The 23208-nt window shown below is 43.3% G+C and overlaps 1 protein-coding gene across 1 annotated transcript in view; it reads right to left on the reverse strand.

The window, feature by feature from the left end:
* The window catches only part of PCCA (propionyl-CoA carboxylase subunit alpha), a 421935-nt gene that overhangs the window by 260381 nt on the left and 138346 nt on the right, over positions 1 to 23208 (reverse strand). The window contains exons 11-12 of the mRNA XM_075590774.1: positions 20544 to 20638; positions 8058 to 8208 (exon numbers count right to left, since the gene is read on the reverse strand). Of these exons, the coding sequence (XP_075446889.1) occupies positions 8058 to 8208; positions 20544 to 20638 (246 nt within the window). The remainder of the gene's footprint in view (positions 1 to 8057; positions 8209 to 20543; positions 20639 to 23208) is intronic.

The following is a 23208-nucleotide window of genomic DNA, read 5'->3' on the forward strand; positions in this document are numbered from 1 at the left end:
ATGAGGCCAAGTGTTTCCTAAATACAACTCCCCGCTAGGCCATCGCAGGGAATGTACAGCAATGAATAGAGTACGTAGGTGCACAACCCATAAAGCATAAATTCACATGAAGGTCAGTCAGCACACTGCAGTAGAAAAGGTTATAATAGCAGATGCTAGTCCCATAGAAAATAAGTATGATACGAACCAATCCAAAGACCAGTAAAGAGACAGCACACCGCACGGGGTTAATCCAAAAATCTACCTGTGATGCCAGTATTATACACACTACCCAAAGTACACAAATCTATAGTCGCACCACCGGGCAGACCCATCATCTCGGCCCGTGGGTCGCTGTGCCACCCCCTCTCGCAATTTGTGGACTTCTATCTACAGCCACTGGTGGCTGGAATGGGTTCATACATCAAGGACACCACGGACTTTATTGAGCAGCTCAGCCATCTTTCCGTTAACACAGCAGAATGTATTCTTGCTACGCTAGATGTGTCCAGCCTGTACACCAACATTCCCCATGCAGGGGGCCTAGAAGCAGTACGCACAAAATTGGAAGAACAGGGAGTCGAACAGGGTCCACCAGTTGACTTTCTCATGTTGCTCATTGAGGTCATCCTCCATAAGAACTTCTTTAAATTTGAGAAACACAACTACTTGCAACTTACGGGCACTGCCATGGGCTCAAATATGGCACCGTCGTACGCTAATCTGTTTATGGATTTGTATGAACGGTTGCACATATTAACTGACACCACGCATGGACGGCATATCGTCAAATACCTTCGCTATATTGACGACATCTTCATTCTGTGGACGGGCAGTGAAGAGGAGCTGCTGACATTTGTTTCTGATTTAAACAAAATCCCCTCCACAATCCGTTTTACCCTCAACCACAGCTACCAGGAAATCGCTTTTTTAGACACCATAGTGTACAAAATTGGAGGCACGCTGGCTACTAGAATATACCGGAAGAGTACAGACAAGAACTCCCTTCTTTGTGCAGCCAGCCACCATCCTGTACCACTCAAGAGGGGTCTCCCATACTCCCAGCTTCTCCGAGTGAAAAGAATCACCACTGATCCAGAAGAATCCCAACGGGCCTTGGCCCAAATGGCCGCACGCTTCCGGGAGAGGGGCTATTCGGCCAAGGACATCAATTTTGCCTTGCAAAAGGTTGGACAGGTTGATAGGGGTGAACTATTGACACCTTCGACAGGCAGACCGGTGAGCAACAGGCTCAATATAGTCAGTACATTCAGTACTGCTACCAACAGCATTAAGCGCTGCATTCGGGGCAATTGGCGCATCCTGGAGAATGACGAGAGGATTGGTGCATTTGCTAGAGAGCCACCTCTATTCTGCTTTCGTCGGGGACCAAACATTGGTGACATGGTCACTGGATCTGACCCAATAGACAAATATGCCACACCCACCACTTGGTTAGCCAAAAAACCTGGTTCGTACCGCTGTCATGGCTGTACCAACTGCAACTATATGCAGCTGGGCCCTAGCTACAATCACCCGCATAGTGGCGCACCGATTAAAATCAAACAACCACTGAACTGTGAGTCTAAATTCGTGGTGTACCTTATTAAGTGTCCTTGTGGATTGCTGTACATCGGGAAGACTGTAAGGATGCTGAAAGAACGCATGGCCATGCACCGTTCAAACATCAGAAAAGCCCTACTGAGTGATGCCTCTGATGTAGACCTGAAGTGTCTACCTGTGGCTAGACATTTCAAGGAAAAAAGGCATACACTGGCCACACTTCGTTGTATGCCTATTCTGCAGGTCCCAGTCCCCCCCGTGGGGGTGACAGGGGCAGGACTTTGCTTAAACAGGAAGCAAGGCTTATTTATGAACTAAGAACTATGACACCTGGTGGCCTAAATGAGGAACTTTCACTTAGCTGCTTTTTGTAGCAGTCTCCCTGCTTTCACTTGATTTTGCATTATGCCTTTTTTATGTTTGTCACTCATACTCTGTTGCATCACTCCCTCTGCACTTTTGCACTTCCTTTGTCCTTATATACTATGGTGATGCTATGCGCTCCTTGTGCTCTATACCTCTACCTGTCCCCCTGTGGTTCACCTTAACGCTCTGTGTATTACTATTCTGTTTAGCCCATTATTACTGTCAGTGTGTGGGTAACTGTGCACCGAGGCGGTTTTTCAGACTGCGCATGTGCGTTTTGCGCTGCCGGCGTCCCTGGTGGCCAGGGAGAGTCAATGAGGCGTCTGCTCACAGCTGTGATGCGCGGCGTACTCTCCTTGCTGGCGCTCCGGCAGTCAATATGTTTTGGCCCACTGCAGATGCGCGGTGCGCGACCTTCCCCCGCAAGGGCAGTAGACCCTGGGACCAGTGTCTAAAGGGTGTCTTTCTCCTAATAGTTTAAGTGCCTACTCTCATGTCATGATGAGTCATTTGGATAATCAGGTAATAGGGGAGGGGGCACGGAGCACAGCTATGTTGCATATTCTGTCTGATTGCATGTTGGTGATTGGTTCCCTTTGTTTGCATTGCACTATGGGTGAGGGTATATATGTGTGGTCACTTGCACTTGTGGGTTGCACGGCCCTGAGGAAGGTCTCTCTGTGGGACCGAAACGTTGGCTTACGTGTATTTCATGTTGTGAATATAGATTTTTGGATTAACCCCGTGCGGTGTGCTGTCTCTTTACTGGACTTTGGATTGGTTCGTATCATATATATATATATATATATATATATATATATATATATATATATATATATATATATATATATATATATATATATATATATATTCAGCTAACTATTGTATAATTGGTTCATTGATTTGTGCTATTAAGGGTGTATTTATAGTAGAAGTCAGGCAGGTGGAGGTTACAAACTCCTGAGAAAGCTGTGAAAGGTGAAACGCAATGAGTCTGGGAATAGAGAAGCGTTCCTGGGTGCTTTGCCTTCAGAGCAACTGAACCAGAAGTGTCTGCGAGAGCATCGCACAGCATACTGAAACAAATACAGAAGGCGGTGATATCGTTGCCTGTTTACATTCTGCGAGATCCCCGTTTACAGAACTTTATGGTACTTGGAGAAAAGAATGTCTACCTTGTGAGTGTGCATTTTTAACTTAAATAGATTATTTATACAATGTGCACTATAGTGTTCGCTCTATTCCCTTGAAATCTACCTGCCGATTACACCGCCGTTCACACTGCTGTTGCCACGTATTGGGAAATGCTGTTTTTATTTGGGGGAAATGTGTGTAGTTAAACTCGACCAGGCTCTGAGACCTCCAACAACGCTAAGAACGTATTACACTATTTCATATCCATCTTCTTTTCGGTGCCACAACGCACTCCCGTGGGAACCGAAGCATCAGGCTGCCTGGTTGGTAACCATGGGGCCTTTGACAGCTACAAAGACTCCGCATCTCATTCCTGCTTTGCTTTTACTTACAAAAGCTCTTGGTTTAACTTTAAAATTGCTGTGATAAAGATTTACACAGAGTAATAGAAATATTACTTGCTTAATACATTTCTGAACACCCGCCTGCTTTAGAAATCTACTGTTGGATCAACTATTTAAAGATGCCAAATTGGGCATTTTATATCTCCACTGGATGTACCCACATCTTTAAATAATTAGACATTTAAGAGGATAATTGTCTGCTCTCCAAAATGATTCTCATCGCAGAGCATTCAGATACATTTTTCTTGGACTCATATCAGCCCCTTTGAAATACAATGTCTCCTTGTGCTTTTACTTTTTAGAATCCAAAACGAGATTGAATTTCACTGGAACACCAAATATTTGTGTTGTTTGGCATAATGGGATTAAATTATTTATTGTGTCTGCTTCACAAAACAGATCTTTGACTCTGTCAACAAAAACTTTTTTTTTTTTTAATGTTTTTACAACAATCAAATTGCTGCATAAGTAAGATAGTAAACAAGGAGGTTCAACGTAGAGTATGAATTCATCTTTTCTTAAATCCCAAGTGATGTGAAGTCTTTTTTTGATACCACTCAAACGTTTATTATTTAAGATTTGAAAATGAACTAGAAACTATACAGGTGTTTGGAACGCTGTATACATTACTTCATGTTACTAGAACACCACTAGAATCAAGGCAATGGAGGTAGGGATTGGGACGTTGAGATAGTACATACTCAACAGGGTAGCCAAAACGGGTATAATTTCTACAAAGGTCCAGACGACTTCTTTCCCAACTCTCTGGTTCCCCATGCAAGATCCAAACTCTATGTTGGGGGTCAGGGTGGAGGGGGAAGAGAAAAAAAAAAGAAAACTGCTGGAAATCAGTTTAAAATTCCTATTGTGGGATAAGTTACTAGATTGTTATCACGAACACATTAAAAAAAAAAAACAATATACAAATAATATAAATAATGATTGCTTTCTGTTCTAATTACAAAACAGGAAGAATGTAAACCAGTCTCATACAAAATATGTTCTCTGCTGAAAGATTTGACATTTAGGGAAAAGTTCAGGTCTGCCTTTATGAACGCAACATAAATAGAAATGTAGATAGCAATGCCATACGAACTGGCAGTTTCCATGATGTAACGTTGTAGCCACCTGTAATGGAATCATTGCACAGCTTTTATTACTTGTTTCCCCTCAATGTGTTAATGCTAAAGGAAGCTTATATTTCCTGACTGGAACTGGCTCGCCCAGTCAATAAAACGGTATTACAGGCTAAAACGATTACTGTACTAAGAAAACTACACTTGCTCTGTATTCTGATTGGATGACTCGCCTGACAATTTGATCACTGAATTATTTTGACATTTGAACGAAATAAACTCAGTTTTCAAACTCTATTGTTGTAAGGCGCAGAAACATATTGCTTAATACATCTTTTATATACCTTGGTCACTGCTCAGAAACGGTGATGACGCAATAGCTAGGAGATCAAGCACTTGCTCGGTCCAGCCTTGAAACCCCGCCTCGCGTTACCTTTTCATACCAACATATTAAATATTTTGCTCCACGCCATTAGTGGATTTTAAATAGACCACAGCATTTATTAATTACACTTTATTATGACCTGGCCTAGGTGACCATACTAAGAGCATCAATCTATCTGTAACTACACCAATAAATACCTAACCATTTTTGGGAGGGGCAACGCACCCCTCTCCAGTAGACTATTTTACCATTTTGCCGCTGCTCTACACCTGGTCCACGGCCCAGTCTCCAGAGCCTTGTACCATTACACTACAAGCCCTGCGTCCTCCCTGCCGCCTGCCTGGGAGCAATGTACTGTCATCTTTTGGTGCGGTGACAATCAATAACACATACATTGATACAATGGATTGCTAATACTGCTATGAGAAACGGTTATACTCTTATCCATGTATAGCTAAATAAAGCTAAAATTGTTAGGCCAAATTTTGCTATCCAATTGCCAATCATGCAAATGACAATGTTGGTCCCTGTCTGAGGTTGATGGGTGGGCTAACAGATGATCCCAGGTCCAGTCAGCAGAATAATTGATAATTCCCGTCACCTAATCTTAGGCCCTTTATATCTCTCCTTGGCCCACGAGAGGTTCTGATTTGGGCCAATGGGGTGAGCTGCAAATCTCCCTGCTGCCCCAGACCTGCAGGCGTCTTTTTGATGGTATCTGGATTTCTCCCTACCTCCCCCCACCATCTGGGCAATTCTCATCGCCAAGAGCCCCATTCGCCCTGGTTCGTCACCTTATTATTGGACGGCAGCCACATATCCATGTGGAGGAGGGTGGGTGGCAAGAGTCAGACCTTCGTCTGGTAAGTGCACATGGATATCATATAAAACTGTTCTAAGTACAATATTGTTAGTCAAGTAAAACAGACATCACAAGTCTATAATATGATCATAATGCTCACAAACCTATTTGAGTGGCAAAGAAAATGGCTTTGGCAAGTGAAATGTTGAGTGACAAATTAAGTACTATACATGCAATCAAGGATAGGGTCTAGTTTCATATTTGCATGAATTTGTCAGTCATGGATGGTGTCGGAAAGAGGTAGCCATACGGGACCGAAAATTATCCGGCATACAGAAAAGAATAGTCAAATGGTGCATATGAACAGGCTGAAGTTTGCACAAGACCTATTGTGACAACTAAGCTGATAACAGTCTACAAAATAAGATATCTTAGAAAAGCCATAGCATCTGTTACAACTGAAAATAATAGCGATATAAGAGAGTTTGACACTTTAGCTCACTGCAGGGTGCACACCCACAGAACAAATGCTTTAGTGATGCATATCTTGCAGAGTCAGGTATAAGCATATGGGGTGACAGTAAGAATTTTCATTGCTTTGAGTTTAGTTTTGTAAGGGGGGGGGGGGGGAATTCACAAATGCTTTTCACAAATAGCACAAACATACAAGGTGGCTGCAATATGAAAAAGTAAGCAAAATATGTTGCTATGTTGAACACATGAGATTGCTTGAAAGGCATCAGAGTAATTTATTTATTTTCCTTCTAACCTTACGAGTCGTTGCATATAACCTTGATAATATCCACTCTGAATGCATACTGCAGCCTGTACTATCCAAAGGTTTATTGTTTAAAAGAATGCTGTTGGCCAATGTCGGTGTGATGAAAAACAGGCAGCAGCATGGCTAAAATAAAAGGTTAAGCCCGGGGCCTACTGTCCTTTCATCAGGGTCACTGACCGTGACACAAGGGTTATTTTTAGGCCGCGCTTATAGTGCTGGCGACGTCGGCCGAAAACACATTGCCACCGCCGCCGCATGCGTTTATAGTGCACGCGACGGAGCGAAAACCTAAAGCCGGCAAAATTTGATTTTTCAAGGGCCGTCGCGTCACGTGACGACCCTTGAACAAATCAAATTGCCGGAATCCCGCAACCCCGCGAAACATAACTTTCGCCGGTGGCGACGGCGACAGGTGACGTCACCCGCCGTGTCGCAGTCGCCAACTACGGCACTATAGGTACAGCCTAAGGGATTGCCGATGTATGTATTTCCCAAAATCATGAAAAAGTGGGACACTTTTAGATGTGAAACTAGTGGTACTGTACTGGGCTGTGTATAGGTTTGGTCTTGAACACATATTGGGCTGTAGTACCACCTTGCTGGGCATAGGGTAAAGGTCAGAGACATGCCCCCATGCTGCACTTCCATTCTATGCTAGGAAGCTGCTGGTGCCAAGCTGCACGTCCCAATTGTTATAGATCGCTGGAGGCTACTCAGAAGAATAAACCAATAGTGGAGGTGCTTCTAATTTGCATGCCACTTCATCGTTTGTGTCTCTCTCAATACTGTACATTTGCTAGGCTCTCATTTCTGTTTACATTCAAGCAACAGTTTACAACATTACTCTTCAAAATACTGTTGAGCAAATCAGCAGAGAAAGGATTAACCAAGCTCTGTGCAAATAATTGTTGTTGATTGTTTGGATTAGAGTCAATTATTACTCCACAGTACTCTCCCACCAGTGCATTACTCCGTTTAATACTACTGTTCTTTGATTTAAGAATTTGTCTCATTATTATTTTGTCTCTTGCGCTAATTAATTATTTGCCGCACTCCAAACATTTTGTCTTTCTAATTGGAAAAAGTTTCCATGATAATGGCCACTTGAAAACAAAACAAATTGCTCAATTATCTTGTCTTTGTTTCTTCAGAGAAGTGCAACACATAAGCGGTTGCGATTTCTTCTATTGCTCAATCAAACATATTATCGCTCTGCGCATATTTTGCAAATTACTAATGTTTTCATTCCTGAGGAATATACAGTTTAATCTCTTTGTTAGTGGAACTCAGCAAGATGTTGTCACAGCAAGAAAACTAAAAAGGATATTTTGCCTGCCAGTTGGAAAACTATCAAAGCACAGTGTTTAGCAGTGAACTGCGAACTCTTCATAGCAGACTAGTGCGACTTTGTAACTTCTTAAGAGGTCAATGTGTCAAGTGTAACAAGACGTGTAACAGAGTAACACAACATACATTCCTTACTATGAAATGGGCCAAGATGTACTTACAATAATAGATGAAAACAAGTTCCTTAATTTTTTCCAAAACATAGATTTTATTTCGTTACCTGAAGCCTTGTGTTCATTTCCAAAAAGTAGAAATTCTTACTGGAATCCACAAGGAATTCTACTGTTCCTGCAGAAGAATATTTAACTGCTTTGGCAAGCGTCACTGCCTGTTCTCCCATAGCTCTTCGTGTTTCACAGTCAAGAAAAGTGCTAAGAAAAAAAAAATATATATATATTTTTTAGGCTTGAAAAGTAAAATCACTCCCAGTCCCCTCACTTAATAATGGTAGCAGTTACTTTGATAACAGCCTTCATGTGAAAGGCAATTACGGAGCTTTTACAAATCCTACTACTATGTTGCAAATGAGTGTGCATTGTCACACACACACACACACACACACACACACACACACACACACGTTATGTGGGAATGCACCTGGAGTGTCACTATAATGAATTTGGTGATAACATTATAAATTGTAGCGCCTTCTAACTTTCCTTCTGGGCATAGGAGAAGGGTTCGGTCTGTGAGACATTGAGATAGATAGGAGTTAACGTGGAAAAAAATATATATCTGAAAAAATGCTCTCCCCAATAAATAAATAGAGTTTTCTCAGGCAGGTACCATGTGTCAGGGTCGCCTAGACCTCCTGCCTAGCCATAGCTTCCTTGTCCACTGGGTGTGCTGCTGCCTTCTGTTAGCTCTGGGTTCCTCTGTCTGTCTGTCTTCTTGTTGCTCCTGTCTCTGTCCTTTATAGCTTGCTTCCTGTCTGTTGGTTTTGCCTTTGCTTGAAGTCAGACTCCTTCAGTATTGCATATGCCTCTAATCCTGATCTGTTTTCTGTACCTGTACCATAGAAGTCTGTTCACAGTAAAAGCCCTTGCTGGTAATCTGGCTTGTCCCTGTTTGTTCCTGTTCTCAGTCCCTGCCCCCAGACCTGTCCTTGCTCCCCTGTCCTGTTCCAGTCTCCTCGTTGCTGACCTCTGCTTGTTACCTGACTTCGCTACGTGCCGCCTGCCTCGGACCTCTGCATGTTACCTGACGTCGCTACCTGCCGCCTGCCTCGGACCTCTGCTTGTTACCTGACTTCGCTACCTGCCGCCTGCCTTGGACCTCTGCTTGTTACCTGACGTCGCTACCTGCCGCCTGCCTTGGACCTCTGCTTATTACCTGACTTCGCTACCTGCCGCCTGCCTCGGACCCCTGCTTGTGACCCCTACTACGCTCGTGCTGTTCCGGCCACCGAGATCCTACCCGCCACAGGAGTCTCTCGTGACAGAAAGCAAAGGCCACTTCTGGATCTCGCTGGAACAGATTCTCTGCCTTCCTGCTTCAGCAGACCATCCGCTTGGAGGAAGATAAGTACTTTTTTTTTGTTTTTTGAAATCCCAGTTGGGATCCTGAAGGTTTTGTTGCTGCAAAGGTTTCTGCAGGGTTTTTTGTGCCACTTTCTCCCTGAGAAGAATTCCCTTTTACAAAAAAAGAAAACCCTCCCTGCAGTACCTGTTTTTGCCATTTTCAGACTTTCATTACCTGGACAAGAATTGTCTCTGCATTGTGGGTGGGCCACTGCAGATTTTTAGACTCACATTTCTATTTAAGACGGTTACCTTGATTTACTGCTTTCCCTGGTTGGACCACTGCTGTTCACAGGGTCCCCATTTCAAAAGACAAAAGTGCTCCCATTATTTTGTTGCTGCATGCTTTGATTTTCTTGCATCTATAGTTTTTCATATGATTGGTTTCAGGTTTACCTGCAAGTTCCCCTAAAGTTTGTTTCTCTGCAACATATGATATCCCTACGCCTGATATCAAAGGTTTCAGATTTGACTGCAGGGTTCTCTGTCTGATATTCCTATGTCCGATGTCAAAAGTTTCAGATCTAACTACAAGTTTTCTCTGTACTAGTTTCCTGCTGTCTATGATATTTCTATATTTCGTGAGGGGTTGCATAGAATTTAGGGTACACACTTGGTCTTGGAGAGTGGTACCCGTAGCCTATAGGGGTCCGGTTTTAATTTCTGCCTAAGCGATCACATTCCCTAAGAGCGATCTCGCGAGAGAGCCCAGCATTGGACTTTCACTTCCGGGTTCGGAGCAGGGCGGAGATTCGCAGAAGGGCACTGCCGATCGAGGCAGTGTTAGTGAGGACAGGCTTGGGAACCCTACGGGCTATGCAGCTTTACCGATTGTAAGTTTTTATATGTATTGATACCCATTAAAGTGAATTTTGTCTAATACCATCTTTTTTCTCCCTGCGCTCCAACTTTTTTTGTAAATTCTCAAAAGGTCAGCTCTCCTATCTTGTGTCTCTCTGTGTCTAATATTCCTGTTGTTCATTCTAATGCTTCTGTTTTAAAAACACATTTCCTCTTTACTGGTTTCTTGGGAAGTGTGGTTTCCCCATGTCTGAAATTATAGCTCCCACTCAAACAGTCTTGAGCAGTAAATGTGAACACAGTACCACTGATTCTTCAGAACTTCTCAAAGCAAGGAAGAAGAAGAAAAAGAAGGGAGGCATTACTGTGGAAGTTGCAGAAGGAATTAAGAATGAAAATTTAACCTCAGAGTCTGCATTTGATGAAAGAGATATGCTGCAGCTTAAGGCAACTCACAGACGTATCCCAAGAATAGTGGAGGAGAAGAAAGATGCCCCTACTCAGACGCTTCAAGCTGCACAGAAAGCGATTGATTGTGTTTATGGATGTTTAGATAAGGAGCAAGAAACTAATTCTGCACTACAGAGCTGTCTATCCTCAGCAATTGCTAAGTGTGTTCTCCAGGAAAAAGAAAAGCACCAGTTGGAAAGTGACCTGGATGTCATGTCAGGTGAGCTGGAGAAGGCATATGCTGATGCTGCTGTAAATCGGCGCCTCGCTTCTAAAAGTAACGAATTCCTGGAAAGTTCTATGAAGGAAATTGACAGGCTAAATACAGAGCTTAAAGTCTCCCAGGAGGACATTTGTTACTTCAAAAAAGAGATGGAAGTCGATCGGGAGGAGAGATGCTACTTGAAAACAGAGATACGTTCGATGAGAGACGCCTCCGAAGAGTTAAATAGTAGGTTTGAAACTATAAACCAAATGAGTAAGAACTTCTCTGTCCAAGCCAGTGAAGGAGATAAAAGACTCCATGAATCAGAAGAGGAGAACAGACTATTGATAGAAGAAAAGTCAAGGATGCGATTAGCGCTGGAAAAAGCAGAGGGTGACTGGGAAAAAGAAAAATATCAGTTGGAGAATGACAGGTTGATCTTGTCAAGTAAGCTGGAGAAGGACTACGCGGATTCTGCCCAGTACCAGACTTTCATGGCTCAAGTTGACGCAGCACTAGAAGCATCTCAGAAAGAGGTTCACAGGCTTACTACAGAGCTGGAAGCCTCTAAGGGGAAGAGTTGCCACTTCAACACAGAACTATGTTCATTGAGACAAATCTTCGAAGGGTTAAATATCAGTTTTGAAACTGTAACCCAAGAGTGCAAGAATCTCTATGTCCAAGTCAGTGAAGGAGATAAGAAACTCCATAAATTAGGAGAGGAGAAGAAACAGTTGGCCCAGGAAAAGTTAGATGTGCAGACAGCACTGCAGAATGCAGAGAGAGTGCTACAAGAAGAACGTGTCTCCCTGGAGCGGCGCACACAAGCAGAAAATATGCTGCAGCGTCAGCTGCGAGAACTGCGTACACATCCGCAGGACACCAAGGAGAAATGGGTGAATGCTGAAGAAAAGCAGCGAGTTCTGCAGGAAGAAAGTTTCCAGACTGCCTACAAAATAAAGATGCTGCAAGATTATTTGAGTACCCAGTGTGTCCCCAAAGAACAGCATGAGGAGCTGAAGGCCACACTGAGCATAACCAGAGCCTCGCTGGAGGAAGAGCAAAAGCTAGCAGCTGAACACACATCTCAGCAACTCACAGCGCTGCAGGCGCAGATCGCTAAGCTCAAGACACAGCTTGCCAAAAAAGGAGGAGAGAGAGAAGGTGTCCGTCTGTCAAGTGGCTGGCCTGACACAGCGCTATGAGGTCAAAATGGCCGATGCCTGCAAATTATTGGACCACACAGCCCGTGATAAGGTCCGGCTGCAGCTGGAGCTGGACAATGCCCGGGAGGAGTACCGGCAGCTGCAGATCAGAAATGAAGAAGATTTAAGCTTTACTCTGAGTCAGCTGGGAGATATGGAGTCGCGACTCAACTCCAAAGAAGCCGAACTGACAACTGCATTAAGTATGAAAAGAAGTGCAGAAGGACAGCTTCAAGAGCTGAAAAATCAAATAGCTGGTCTTAATGAGATTTTAGGTGATACCACGAAACGGCAGTCACAAAAGGAGACCATGGAGCGTGAATTCTATGTTCCCACTTACCCATGTGAAAAGTCTGCACCCGTCCTTGATGCCCACATTCCTGATGTCCATGCCTCTGCAATGGAGTTGAACGTATCCATTGGGAAGTTCCAGATTTCAAAACTAAAAGAGATATATTGGTCACAAAAAGAGACCACGAAGAGTGAACTCTGTGTCCCCACTGACTCATGTAGAAAGGCTGCACCCGTCTTTGATGCCCACGTTTCTGATGTCTCTGCCCCTGCATTTGGGTTGAATGCACCCATTCGGAGGTTCCTTGCAGCACACAATGTACCTGTGGAGTATCCTCTGCCCGCTGACAAACCACCAGAGGTGGGTCACCTTGAGTCCACTTTTCATCAAGGCCTCCGGGAAGAGCCTGGAGGATCGTCCGGAGAACGCTCTCGAGAGGGGGGAGTAATGTCAGGGTCGCCTAGACCTCCTGCCTAGCCATAGCTTCCTTGTCCACTGGGTGTGCTGCTGCCTTCTGTTGGCTCTTGGTTCCTCTGTCTGTCTGTCTTCTTGTTGCTCCTGTCTCTGTCCTTTATAGCTTGCTTCCTGTCTGTTGGTTTTGCCTTTGCTTGAAGTCAGACTCCTTCAGTATTGCATATGCCTCTGATCCTGTGTAAGGAATCGGGGGCCACGTCCCTTGTGGTGTGACCCCTCCTTACCCACTACCAGTACTGCAGCGGCTGCTGCCCCTGCCCCCCGTCGCTACCCATGCCGCCGCCCAATGCATACCTTGAACTCTGCCGTCGCCATCTTGGATTCTGGCACTGGTGTTACAGACTCTCAGCTGTGCTCCACTACTTCCTGGTCTCTCAGCCACTCACGAGCAGCTCCTCGACACGCCTCCACCATGCCCCTCGTCCGGATTGGTCACTGTCGCTTTAAATATTCTGCTTTGGCTTCACTTCCTTGCCGAGCATAGATCCTTATGGGATGTTACCTGTGTTTCTGCCACAAGCCTTGTTCTTTCGTTACGTATCTCTGTTTTTGTTCCAGTTCGTTGTACTCGTCCAGTTTCCTCCAGACCTGCTGCTGCTACGCTGAGTTCCTGGTTCTTAGAGTCCTGCTTCGTTTGCGCTGTAACACGGGGTTACTAGTGCTGCCTGGTGGTGTGCCTATTGCGGTCAGTCTTCCCTCTCCTAGACCGGAGCCATGGGTCGTGGACGCCACTCACGTAAACCTCGTTCCCGACCTGCAGCGATTGCGCTGACGCAAAAGGACCAGCTTGATTTCCTGTTGCCGACTCCCTGCTTGAACTACGACTACCCGGATATCTCCTACCCCGACTCTGGCTTGCCCAACAACTATGCTGTTATCTCCAGTCCTGAACCCGGCCTGTTTGACTATGAACTGCGCACTCCGGACCAGTCTGCGCGGTCTAAGGTCTGTGATCTCATAACCCAGCCTCACCCCCGCGGTCCGGTCCCGGTTTGTGGCGAGCACAATCGTGACATCCTGATCTGTTTTCTGAACCTGTACCTGTACCATAGAAGTCTGTTCTTGGACCTCTGCTTGTTACCTGACGTCGCTACCTGCCGCCTGCCTCGGACCTCTGCTTATTACCTGACTTCGCTACCTGCCGCCTGCCTCGGACCCCTGCTTGTGACCCCTACTACGCTCGTGCTGTTCCGGCCACCGAGATCCTACCCACCACAGGAGTCTCTCGTGACACCATGCCAGCTGCCTTAGAACACTGTACATCATGAATGTGCAAATGCCAGCTTCGTGGTTCACCAATAGCCCTGCTGCTCTGAATCTTATGATTTCATATTTGTGTGTCTATTATACATACTGCAATTTAAATTCTTGCATAGTTAGTAATACACTGATTTGATGCCATAAAGCCACACCCAGGAGGTAACCCCCCTGCCCGCTCCTATACATACAGGTATCTTTCTAAGATCTATAGTGTAGGGGAGAAAATGATTGGGATCATGACTGTAAAGAAAAAAAAAAGGCTATCCCAAAAAGAAAAGATCAATAAAATATGTAAAGTATATATTACAAAAAAGGAAAATGATGTAAACGTCTTCTGCAATTAAACACATACTGAAATCTGAAAGCAGGCTATCTTTGCAACAGAATAACTAATATCCTTACATAAAGCGCCAAATTGTATTTCAACCAGACTGGGTTTTGTTGATTGGATACAACTGAAAGCACAGCTTGAGTATTTTATGAAGGGCTGTGGATTTTAAAGATTGAATGACACCTTGCAGCTGTATTGCAGAACAGCATTATTATTCCTAATATGGATGAAAGGACAGCTACTCCCTTGTGCTACAGTAGTGTCGTCCTATGTTTGCAAAATATATATCTGCATTGCCTTTCACACTCTCACTGCTCACCTCCTGCTGCAGCTAAAGAATGGAACAGAGGTGTCACACTGCTAAAGTTGATCTCTGCCATGTGGTTAAGCCTTCTACTCTAAAATGACTGCATTATCTCTGCAATCAGCCAGGTTAATTAACTGAAGTTTTCTTATTCCCTTCTGCCTCTTTACCCTTCATATGTATTTTGTACTGATTATCATCGCCCAACACCCAGCCACTTATTCTCCCTTTTTCTTGTACCTCTTTAATCAATTCTTCCTCCCAACCTAATTATGCGCCACTTAAATACTGCATGTGTCACTCGACTCAAACATCTCATTATTTGTGAGTATTTGAGTCGCAGTGATAAACATAAAAGTAATATATAAATATATATTTTTTAATAAGAGAGAAAAATGCTCACATATTTTTGGGGCTTAAAGAGGAAATCTGTCACGGAACAAGTCAGCCCATTTCTGCTCTCTCCGATCACCCCTCCTTGCAGCTTCTGCTTGTCAGCTCCTTAAGTTCAGCTGCATGTATTTGTTCCACACACACACACAGTGCCTGTGTGATGTATCATTGTGTTGCATTTTCTGCCTCTGTTCATGAGGTCTGTGAGTTGCTATAGCAACCTCTGAGATCCTTCTCAGAATGCGCTATTCTGCCCTCCCCCCTGCCTTGCTGACAGTTAGTTTGTCCCATCTCACTTCTAGAGTGACCCTTGCTCCTCACTTCCTTTTCCACCCAAGAACACAGTGAGTACAGACCCGCCTGCTACTACCCTGTCAAGGCCTTTCTGTTTTACCGTAATCTAACCTCACGCAAACATTCAGATAGAGAAGCACTCTCTACTCACACTACACCTACAAGTACCCTTTGTTTTCTACTTCTGCAATAAAGTTAAGAAAGACAATCAGGACTTGTGATGCTTTGGAAGAGGGAAGACATCAGTTAAGCCAACTGGGATTATTCATACGTGACCCTCTTTCCAGTATAAAATCCAAGCGGCACTTAAAAAAAAATATATATGTATATATGTATGTACGTATGTACATATATATATATATATATATATACATATATATATATATACATATATATATATATATATATATATATATATATATATATATATATATATACATATATATATATATATACACACACACACACACACACACACACACACACACACACACACACACACACACACTTTAATTACCTTTATTGAAAACGAATTACTGAAGTTGCCGTTCATTTAATTCTCCCGAAATCGATCAAAGATCTGCTTCCCAGGGTTCGCTAAATGGCCGCCTTTCAGTTGCAATCAATCCTTCAGTCATTGTAACTAAGAGCTACAATACATTCTTATATTACTATGGTAACATTATAATGCCCATGTGACGAGGAAGCTGAAAACTGCAGAGATACCTGCACCCCCTTTGGAGGTATCTCAGGAAGCAGGGGGTCCCCAGAGCTGAAATGAATGGGGTTCAGCCCCAAAGACCCCCTGCTTCAAACTTGTATTAAAAAATGAAGGGGGGGGGGAACGCTTGGATTGCTCCTTTAAAACCTGCTACAGAAATCAAAGGATGCTCGTTCTATTAAAAAAAAAAAAAAAATGAGTCAGTATTATCTAATACTACAGAACGGATTTTTATTTTTTTAAATTTTTAAAAACACATGTAGGATTTTGCATAGATTGCTCCTTTAAATCCCCAATATATAATATATATATATTATATGGCTTGTGTAATAGAAGCTTGAGACAAAAGGTGGCACTGAGTGCTCATTTGCATGTCATTTCCCAGAATCCCTTGCTGCAGTGGAAGTGCTGTATGCTGGGTGACAATGGGGAAATACAGGGTTGCAGACCTGTCTAAGACATGCAAATGAACATACAGTAATATTTACAGTTGCTATATATATATATTTTTTTTTTTAAACTTTGATTTTAGCATACATTCATTGTTTTGTTCGGTTACCAATATTAAATCGTAATTAACCACTATTTCCAGAGAAATTATAAAAATTTGTAAAAAAAAAAAACGAAATAATAAGGGTGGGGGGGGGAGGGAGTGGAGGGGGAGTCCGCTCCTCCGTCTGGTCTCTCCGTGTTGCGGCCGCTGAGTTTGTCCCCTTGCGGATGATCCTATGTACGGACTGTTTTTCCAGTATTTTCCATATGGTCAACGCTCCTTTATAACTATGGAGTTTCCTGGATTACTATGTGCCCCTAACTTATCACCACTGTCAAAAGAAAATGCATTTGGTCCTATTATAGCCATATTGTGGTCCTTTCTACCCCTGGGATGTCTGTCTTAGCTAGCCAGGGCATCCAGACTTTTAGGAAAGTTACACCAGCGTCATTAACTAGACGTCAATATTTCCATCTGGCACACAAACCAAATTATGTTCCGAATCTTGGGAATTGACGGGGTTTCGTTCTGTTTCCATAAAGCTGCGATCTCACACCTCGTTGCTGTTGAAGTGAGCAACTTAGTTTGTTCTCTATTTTGGCTAGACCTGGCGTTGGCCTATTTAAAAGAAATAGCCACGGGTCCATTGGAATTTTAAGGTTGAAAATCTTCTGTTGCCAATCTCTAGTTTTCTCCCAAACTGGGACCATCCAAGGACAAGACCACAGCATGTGTAACAGATCTGCGGGCTCTCCACATTGTCTGGGGCACATTGGGGAGTAACCCGTCAGAAATTTAGATAATTTTAGTGGGGTGAGGTACCATCTCATTAATACTTTATATGCGTTTTCCTTTAATGTCATGCATATTGAGCTTTTGGCTGTTGCAGTGACTATCTCTGACCACTCCTCCACTTTTAGTGCCTCTCCTAAATCTGCCTCCCTTTGTGTCATATAGTTCAACTTATGTGACACTTTAGGACCAGAACTGGTTACTTCTTGATACATTTGCAATGTGAGTCCGCTGGTGTCAGTCTCTACAAAACAGAGCTTTTCGAAGGTGGTCAATGGGGGGCGGGGGTTGTGTTTATTATAAAATGTTCTAATCTGGAGATATCTATAGGATTCAGAATGGGGGATGTTTTTATTGGATCTGATTTGATCAAACGTTTTGATACCTTTCCTACCCTCCAGATCTCAAAGTCTCTTAAAGCCTTTATTTTTCCAGATTGAGAAATCAGCGCTAAGTACCCCCGGAGCAAACTCTGGGATATCCCACAGAGGGGTCATCAATGAATTCTTGGTAGTCAGGGCACAATTCCATTTAGAGGCCTCCCAGATTGACAATGAATTAGTCATTGAGGGTAGCGGTCTTCTGATAGCTGTTTTTGCTTTTTGGGGGAGCCAAATTAGGCCGTTTAACTCCAATGGGGAGCAAACTTCTTTCTCCAATGCTACCCATCTTTTCAATTCTGGGTCTGTTTGCCATTGGGATACTTGACATAATTGAGCCGCTTTGTAATAGGATAACAAGCAAAGTACCGCTAGATTCCCCCCCCCCCCCCCAATATTTTAAGTACATTCATATTTTGTCTTTGTTTATTATAACTTTAACCTGATAATACCTTGTTTTTCTACTGCTATACAAATATATTCCATAAACAGCAGGGGAGATTCACTAAGCCCCGAAAAGGGTTGTCGTAGCTCAATCTCACTTTAACTGGAATTCAAGTCAATAGCAGTTAATGCAGGATCATGCTCCGAATCCCAATTATTGGAGTCTCAGGGATCCAGGCCTATGTTTCATACACTTCCCCGTTTAGCTCTACCTTATTGTAATGCTTTATACAGTACTATGCGTCACCCGTTATGTGCTGATAAAATTGCAAATGTTTGAGAACAGTGGCGCTCTACTTTCTTTGGCAACGCACACAGGTCTCATGTGCAGGAGCGTTAGCTACTATGTATTCCTTTGAAACATTTTCTTGCCAATATTAACTTTGGTTTGTTCGTGTACACTTTGGTGTTAACTTAATGGCCGTCTTTCTAATCAAGTATATAAGAAATACAAGCATCCAAACTTTGCGCTGCCTTTTTAAATTTGAATTAAAAAAGAAATAAATAGGATTAAAATATGCCCCAGAAATTTAGCACATGGGTAACAATAATGAAAATGACTTGTGTTTCATACGATTTTTTTTAGAGATGTTTTGATAAGATTGGTTTCAAAACATTTCAAACGTAGGCCCAAAAGCAACATGCAAAATACTTTGGGACATGGCCAATTCCATCCAATGTTCGCAACTAAATTCATGCTGGTGATTATAATAATAATAATAATAATAATAAAATAAATAAAAAAAGGAGACAACTATTGTTCGATAAATGTTTTGATATTTTTCTGCAAAATAGTATAGTGCATCATTTCAGTTACATAAGTAGTTAAAGGGTAAATAATATAAATATATATCTAGGGCCCTGTAAATTATGTTGGGTTTTTTAAAGAAAGAGTAGTTATTAAACTCTGAAGAAATCTATTCTATCATTGACTCGCATAGCGAGGGCATTTTCTAGTTGCTTATGAATAGCAGGTAGGCAACAGGAATACGTATACTACTAACAGCCAGTTTACTCTGCTTCTTCCCGCTGAGTATGTAGGAAGCAGATTGCTTTGCAATGTCCATTTCCATTTCCATGGCACTGAGAGCCGTTAGTCCAGGGACCCAACAAACTCACACTCCTTCTAGCACGTGTGCAGCACTATGACATCAGCAATGCTGGTCTCAGGGATAAAGTCCTGTAGTGGATAAGGCATTGTAAGCACCAGCAGGGAAAGAAATTGTGCCTGGCCAGCGTGAACACCTAAATATCATTCCTACGGTGGAGGTTTCTAAATTAAAGGACTTTAAAATATATGTCCTACAAAGAACAGGCTTGTTTATTTTATTTATTTTAACGCTTCCAAAAATTAACTTACTCCAGAAGACGTCTCTTCACTTCCCAACTCCTTCTTTGACAAATTCCCCCACACAAACGACTGTATGGAAATCTACGCTTAAAATCAGCAGTCCGTCCTGCTCGCTGTTTTGGACATTTTATTTTTACATTATTTTTGTACCTGAGCCATGTTGTCTGACCCCTAAGGACTCCCCAGTTCACAAACAGCCAAGGGTTTTGTCCATCGGACAAGGCTATTTGCCTGGTGGTCGCGAAATGGATGCAAGTTCGTAGCTCGCTACCAGCGGCTAAAAGAAAGCTGCAACGTAGCGTGTAGAGTGGGGTTTTAAAGCAGAAAAACAAGTGAATTCTTGTGGGGGGGGGGGTTTCCCCCCCCCAATAAATCAGTTCTGTTGTATTAGATAATAGTGACTGTTTTACTTTTGTTTTTTATTCAACTCAATGTTATTTTTATTGAGTTTTAAAGCATCCTTTGATTTATATAGCAGGTTTTATCCCACCTCCCCAGCAGTGCAAGATATTTGCAACACTTTCCTGTTTGTGATTTGTTGCAAATGTTGCCAGCCGTATAAGTTGTAAACTGTAACAATAGATAATGTTACCTTAGTAATATAAGAATACATTGTAGCTGCTGAGTTACACTGACTGAAGCAGCCATTATGTTAGGCAATCAGGATTTTTAGAGATTTATAGCTGGAGCATCAAACGATTGCCAGTTTCGGTAAGAATATAGAATTATACATGGTCACATGCTTTATACATACAAAGAAGAAAATGTAAAAAATTAAAAAAAAAAAAGTATTGCTGCTTTAAAAAAAAGAAACTACAAATAAAATTAGAATTCATTTTTACATGGAACCGGCGAGTCCCTGGAGGTCGGGGGACCACAGAACAGCTCTCAGGGGCCTCACGGTTCAGGAAAAGCTGAGGTAATTTTGGGGGAGGATTGCTTCTGTAAGGAACTCTGATGAGCTTACAGGTCCAATGATGACGCCTATAAACCCACCTGGGTGCCTCCTCCACCACTTTCTGATTCCGCCTTTGGATGGAACACTCTCTTTCATTTAAATAAACTGCATTGCCATGTTTATCGGCCAAAATCTAAAACAAAGAAAAACACAAAGGAGCGTCAGAGAAGTCATTCCAGAATAGCCTTAAAATGTAACATTAGGCTGAGGCCCTGGTGTCGGCAAGCTGGCAGTGCGTGCAACCGAGATCCCCGGTCTGCGGTGAGCTGCAGGGGGAAAGAAAGGGGGTGGGGGCGTGACATCACCCGGCAGGTTCGCCCTCATTGGCTGAACCGTCGGGGGGCGTGGCCAGTGCTCCGTCGCAAGTTGTGAGCACAGATTTCCTGTCTTCAGAGAAATCTGGTCACGTCACGCGGCGAGCAAGGTGGGTAGCGGGCCGGCCCCATTTAGGGGCGGCTCTTGCCCCTGCAGCGCACGCCATATCGAGCGCTGCAGCAGGCAGTGGGGACCTAGCCTTAGAACACACAAGAGAAAACTTACTGCTTAAAAAAAAAAAAAAATGATGGCTGGTAGTCACAGGGTGACATTTGGGAAATAACCACCGTAACCTCAGTGATAATTACTGGTATCATGAGAAAGCTATAAGGGATTTGGAGATGCAAAGAGAAAATGTATGTGCACGACTTGAAAACCTGCAATCCAAATGCAACGACTGCATAACAGCAACTGTGTTACATAAATGCAAAAATAACATGAATCACGAACTCTGCATTCAGGGTGCGTTAATCCTCTTGGTTATTCTATTTTTAAAAAAGGCTTCATGACGGCTCACAAAAAGGCAAACAGCAAGCCCACCATTCCGCACGAAGCGATGCCGAGCAAAGCTGCAGGTACGTTTAGCACCGGATCACTAACCAGGAAGTGTGAAGTGACCAGCAGGAGCGAAAAGTGGGGAGAACGGCACGTATCTCTGGGAATACGCCAGCAGGTCTGGGGCAATACGGAGACGCGCAGCTCTCCCGGTGGGTCCAAAATCGGAAACCCCTCGTGGGATGAGGAGGCATTTCAAGGGCTGCAGCCAAGATGCAGGGAATAAATTATTCTGCGCACAGGACCTGAAATGATCAGTTAGTCCCCAAACTGCGGAGAATGGGCCATCGCAGAGTCGGTTGCATGAAGAATGGCAATTAGATAGAAAGATTGATTTAACATTTCTGCGCATAGTTTAATTATACATGCACGTGTAACAGTACCTCCCAGCAGAATGAGCAGTGCATTGTATAATGATCATTTTTGTGTTATTCATGGTCACCACAGGTGGGTGATTTAACCAAAGAGAGCAGTTTTTTTTATTTTATTTATTTATAAAAATGTTTAACCAGGAAGTAATACATTGAGAGCTACCTCTCGTTTCCAAGTATGTCCTGGGCACAGAGTTATAAAAAATACATGGTTACATTAAAGAACAGGGGCTATACAGTCAAATCACGTACAGATAGAGTTGGAAAAATGGGTACAGGGGATAAAAGGCAGTGCACTACTCCCAGTGACTCACTGGCCACGGAGGGTGCAAGACTGCCATGTAACGGGTGCAGGCAGTGGAGATTGGGCCACGGAGGGTGCAAGACTGCCATGTAACGGGTGCAGGCAGTGGAGATTGGGCCACGGAGGGTGCAAGACTGCCATGTAACAGGTGCAGGCAGTGGAGATTGGGCCACGGAGGGTGCAAGACTGCCATGTAACGGGTGCAGGCAGTGGAGATTGGGCCACGGAGGGTGCAAGACTGCTATGTAACGGGTGCAGGCAGTGGAGATTGGGCCACGGGCCGGGTGAACAGAAGCAGCAACATGGTGATATGTTTTGCTGCAGGCTAAGGGAAAGCCTTTAACTCTTCTTCAATTGGTTAACTGAGAAAGAAGTGCATATGCAGCTTGATAAAATTTAAGTAAATAAAGCACCTGTCACCGATGTCATGTACCCAAGAGTTAAGGAGCCAAGTTCAGTAATAGCCAAACTAATACATTTAATATTCAAGGTCGCCATTGCCACAGGCTCAGTACAACAAGATTGGCGTAAAGCAGATGTGGTGCCTATATTTAAAAAGGGAGCTACTGAGATCACAACCAGGTTATTGCACAGAATAAAGCAAATTGGACTCAGTAAAAACATATGCACCTGGATTGAAAACTGGTTGAAGGATAGACAACAGAGAGTTGGCATAAATGGGACCTTTTCAGGTTGGGTTCAAGTTGTGAGTGGAGTACCTCAGGGATCGGTACTTTTTAACTGATCTTGATGTTGGCATAGAGAGCAAGTCTCTATCTTTGCTGATGATACTAAATTGTGTAAGGTATTACAATCAGAGCAGGATTTAATTTCTCTCCAGAAGGACTTGGATAGACTGGAAACTTGGGCAGGTTAATGGCAGATGAGGTTTAAAACAGATAAATGTAAGGTTATGCATTTGGAAAACAAGAACAATCAGATGACTTAAATGGGGAAACATTAGGTGAATCCTTGATGGGGAGAGATTTAGGAGTGCTTATAGACAGCAGGCTTAGCAATAGTGCCCAAAGTTATGTAGTACAGGCCTGCACAACTCCAGTCCTCGAGGGCCGCAAACAGGTCAGGTTTTCAGGATATCCCTACTTCAGCACAGCTGGCTCAATTAGTGGCTCAGTATGACTGAATTTCAGGGATATC

The sequence above is a fragment of the Ascaphus truei genome, chromosome 3 (genome assembly GCF_040206685.1).
Source record: "Ascaphus truei isolate aAscTru1 chromosome 3, aAscTru1.hap1, whole genome shotgun sequence".
NCBI classification, from domain to species: Eukaryota; Metazoa; Chordata; class Amphibia; order Anura; family Ascaphidae; genus Ascaphus; species Ascaphus truei.